Here is a 4,346-nt window from a genome sequence, read left to right as displayed (position 1 = left end):
GGATTATGATCATAATGAAAGAGTTTTTGTTTTTGATTTGTTTTATTTCGTTAAGTAGTAATTTAAAGCTTTCTATAGATATATTTATCATGTCTGTGAGGCATGTATTCCCTGAGATTCGGTTCATTTTTGTGAAGCGCTCCTGTTGAAGAAGAGACGGCAGAAAGCGCATCATGTTTGATTTCTTTATTTTATTAAAGCACAACGTTTTGTTGATATTGTGAGTGCACACAAATAAAAGTAGACCCTTTACAGCTACGAATGATGTATTACTCTTACCTTTATGAGCAAAAATGACGGTGTATCCACTGAAAAAAAATGCAAGTGATCGCTCTATGTCCTGCAAAGCGCGCTTCAGCTTCCACTCTCTGCGCAAACTATTGGATATAGCGCACATTTATCTAGGTTTAACGTCTAAACATTGTTATATGCTTGAACTGTTTTATATCAATAGATTTTATTTTAGTCAAGTCATGATGATTTGAGAAGGCTAAATTGATCAAGCATATGCTCACTGTCTGCCGCTGGCCACTTGGTCATTACTTTAAATGCGTAACGTTAATTAGGCTATGTGGGTACTGCTAATGTCTGAAAATAATATATGAAAAACAAAATTATTTTACATAAAAACATTAGGCTATAGCTTATATTTATTTAGTACATTTTTAAATTAATGTAAAAACTAAAATTAATTGTAAAACTGAAAGTATTTTTTAAAAATTGTGTTCAGCATGGTGGGCCGCATTTGAATTCGTGACGGGCCGCGGGTTGAGAACCACTGGCTTAGAGGCTGGCCAAAGCAGGCAAATGTCAATCACGTCATTCACTACAACATGCGATCCCGTTCGCGCCATCTATTCCTCTAACGAACACCCACTTCGGTGGTGGTGCGGGATGTCCAGGCGCTTTCTGAAACTCTATCGGCTTGCTTTTCGTTATCTCTGCGTGCCGGCGACTTCAGTTCCTGCCGAGCGCATTTTTCCAAGAGCAGGAATTGTATTGTTAATCGCCTCAGGTCCCATCTTTCACCAGACCATGCTGATAATTTCACAGAACAAATAACGCATGGTCTGAGTAAGTAAAATGGGCATTGTTGCATTTTGTTTTTAGACGATATAGCCTACACGAAGTACATTTTTAAAAGCCGTTTTAATGCTATCTTTTGATAAACCTTCCTATTGTTTTTGACTTGTGTTTTAATATGTTGGCTAACGTTATATGAAGATGAAGAATTCTGTCAGGCTACTGATTGATTTTCCATTGTTCTGCATTTCCCCAGCTGATTTTAATAAATAAGCTATGCTTTGGCCGACAGTGAGTGTAGCCTATACTCTTTTTTTTTTCTTCTTTTTAACGACCACCTAAAATGAAATGATGATAACGCGAGGCAAGTGTGCGGCAAGCGGAATTCATTGAGGGATTTGACAGTGTGATTCATAGATTAAGTATTTCAAATATAGGCTATTATATATGCTACACGCAGGCACAGAGGTTTTTTTCTTTTTTGGGGGTTTCTTTTAGACTAGTCGACTAGTCGGATACAAAACTTTCATTTAAACGACAGTCAAATTAGTCGTCACGCACATCCCTACTTATCACCAGTTTCTGCAATTCTCATGTTATTGTGTTGTCATTTTATTTTGAAGAACTTGATGAAGCAGGACGTTGTGGCATACAGTTTGAGGGTGAGTGACCAATATGGTGTTCATCAGTCATGTTCTAATGAATCTTGCAGGACCAAGATGGCTATATATATATATATATATATATATATATATATATATATACACATACATACTGCTATATATAAATACTATATAAATAAGTCAAACCGAAGCTCCATTCATTCAGTTTGATGAGTGGGAAAACCACAAGTTAAGAAGTTGTCAAACATGAAAAGGGGAGCATTTAGAATGGACTACAACAGCATTTTCATGTCATGCATTTCAGAGTCGACTCAAAAATGAGCATTTAGCACTCTGGTTTACCGAACATCCAATCTAACAAACTCACAGCCACTGGATGTTGTTTTTGGATTTCTTGCGGATGAGTTGCACACCCTCTAAAACATTTGTGATGTCATAGATGCGTCTCTTCTGAACCTCCAGAACTTCTGTGGCCCAGTTGAGATCCAGAACCCCATCAGCCGACTCGCTCAGCAAGCCCACAAATTTTTTAGTCAGCAGGCCAAGGGAAGTGTCATAACGGGTGCGCTCCCCTGGAGACTTGGGAGCTAGAGAGAGATAGAGAGAAAGAAAGATACAACAGAGGCATTCTTTTAATAATAGTTTGAATATTACCAGCTGCAGTTCCTACCAGAAGAGCAAGAGATGCTTGGACAGGTGTGTTTGATTTTCAAACCATTATCAGATGCCCTAAAACAGGTATGAACTTCCACCCCTCACTCATCATATGGAAACGGTGGTCTTAAACAAAAGGTCCAGTTTTCTCGAACAGTGATTGCGTTGACATTTGTTGTACTCACTTTTGGGGCTTGGTGCCCTTACACACGCAGAGTTTCCTTTCCCATTTGGTGTGCGGAATTCTGGGAGGTAAAGTGGCTCTTCCAGATCTAGTCTCCTTTTGGCCTGGGACAGAAAGACAAGATAATGTTAATTATGTCTGCCTTAAACTGCCTGTAGAAGATGCAGTTACACCAAACTATTTGAATGAACATAGCTCTAAGTTTAGCATTGTGTTCTTGGTTTCTATGAACGTTGCACGATTTTTCAGATAAACCACATTTGTTCAAATAGGAAAATTCAGTGTTGAAAAGCTCATACAGCGAGACACACTTGAGTGAAAGTGTATTCTGTATTGCATTGTTCAAGAACAATTACTCCCAGGCCTGGATTGGCTAATCGGGAGCACCGGGAGGATTCCCGGTGGGCCGGTCTATATTTTTGTCCCGCTTCACAACGAGCAGGACTTGCGCTAACCGCAATTCCCTTCACCGTCCGAGTTTTGATTTTGCCAAATCGGTTTGGGCCAATGCAAACAACTTATTGATCATGAGCCTAACATCCAGCAAGGCAGGAAAACATTCAATCTACCCAAGGGAAGACGTCTTTCATTATAAGTTAATGCTGTTAAATAGAGAGAAAAAAAAATACATAAAAAAAAAATATGTTCAACCAGGAGAGGACATTTTCAATGCATGTATATGAAACAATAAAAAAAATCAATTTAAATCTGCTTAGTAAACTCAAGATAATTAAGTGTTTGGTTTTCTCAAAGAACACATTCTTCTTCTGCTTATAGTTTGAAGAGATTTGGATGAAAACTGTCTCCAGTGAAGGATCTGAACTGGAGCTAAGATCTAATCGAACCCAAACAGACCTTCAGTGCTCCATTAAATGCTATATAAAGCTATAAAGATCTTCTGCCGTGCGCTCAGGACTGAAGTGACTTCAGCCGCAGCACACCAGCAGTTTCTGTGATTCCTCTGAAGGAAACACTGCTGCCAGACCTCATATATCCCTAAACTCTGATGACTTTAGCAGGTTACGTCTTACAGTAAAATGATTGTGCTTACGTGTAAATAAGTACATATTAGTATGTGTTAAATGACGTTTAATGATGGTTTTGTTACCAAGAACGGTACAGGCCTGGCAGAGAGTTGAAGAATCTATTTGTATCTCCTTAGAACTGTAATATAGGCTACTCATATCTAGGGTATTACTATGTCATGCAAGTATTCATCTTATATGTTTTTGTTTCTTATCTCTGTTTTGTTCAGCTCTGGTTTATTTTTTGTGTGTGTGTGTTCTTTTGAAAATCTAATAAAAAGAAAATAAAAAAAATAGTGCATGATTTGGTATTTGCCAGTAAGTAACTGCGACGCCGCGGATCAGTAGTTGTGTGCTGGTAATTTTTTATAATGATTTATTTTCTATGGGCGGACATGCAGTGGTTTAACCTAATTTATGCCCAAACTAATTTAATGGCTGTTTCAACAGCTGTGAATGATGAACACAGACTCGAAATGAACGAAAAACGCACAAATATGAACAGTAAAATACACCCAAATTATTAATAAAAACATAGGATATACAGCTAAATATGAATGAAAGTATTCAGCCCATACAGAAGTCACATTGATTGAAATATATTAATAATAAATACATTTTCATATATCTAAATATCTTAAATTTAAATAGAAGAAAATATATTTTATACAATATATATAAGTATATTTCGAAATATATTTAAATATTTGATTTTGGTCACTTTTTAACATTTTTCACATATAAACATATGTAAATATATTTTTTATCGGAAACAGTTACATATATTTATTTCCTTTATATGTCAATACATTTTTATATCAGACTATGTAAATATAT

The 4,346-nt window shown here is 36.7% G+C and overlaps 1 protein-coding gene across 1 annotated transcript in view; it reads right to left on the bottom strand.

The window, feature by feature from the left end:
• LOC107583357 (transcription factor E2F2-like) overlaps window positions 1-3,074 on the bottom strand; it is a 17,009-nt gene extending 13,935 nt beyond the window's left edge. Inside the window, exons 1-3 of the mRNA XM_016269549.1 lie at window positions 3,054-3,074; window positions 2,486-2,588; window positions 2,014-2,233 (exon numbers count right to left, since the gene is read on the bottom strand). Coding sequence (XP_016125035.1) covers window positions 2,014-2,233; window positions 2,486-2,588; window positions 3,054-3,074 — 344 coding nt within the window. The remainder of the gene's footprint in view (window positions 1-2,013; window positions 2,234-2,485; window positions 2,589-3,053) is intronic.
• Between the last annotated feature and the right edge of the window lie 1,272 nt (window positions 3,075-4,346).

This window comes from Sinocyclocheilus grahami, unplaced genomic scaffold (assembly GCF_001515645.1).
Source record: "Sinocyclocheilus grahami isolate Dianchi unplaced genomic scaffold, SAMN03320097.WGS_v1.1 scaffold4.1, whole genome shotgun sequence".
NCBI lineage: Eukaryota > Metazoa > Chordata > Actinopteri > Cypriniformes > Cyprinidae > Sinocyclocheilus > Sinocyclocheilus grahami.
Note: the sequence above shows the minus strand (reverse complement) of the source record. Positions and strands in the feature narration are given on the sequence as shown.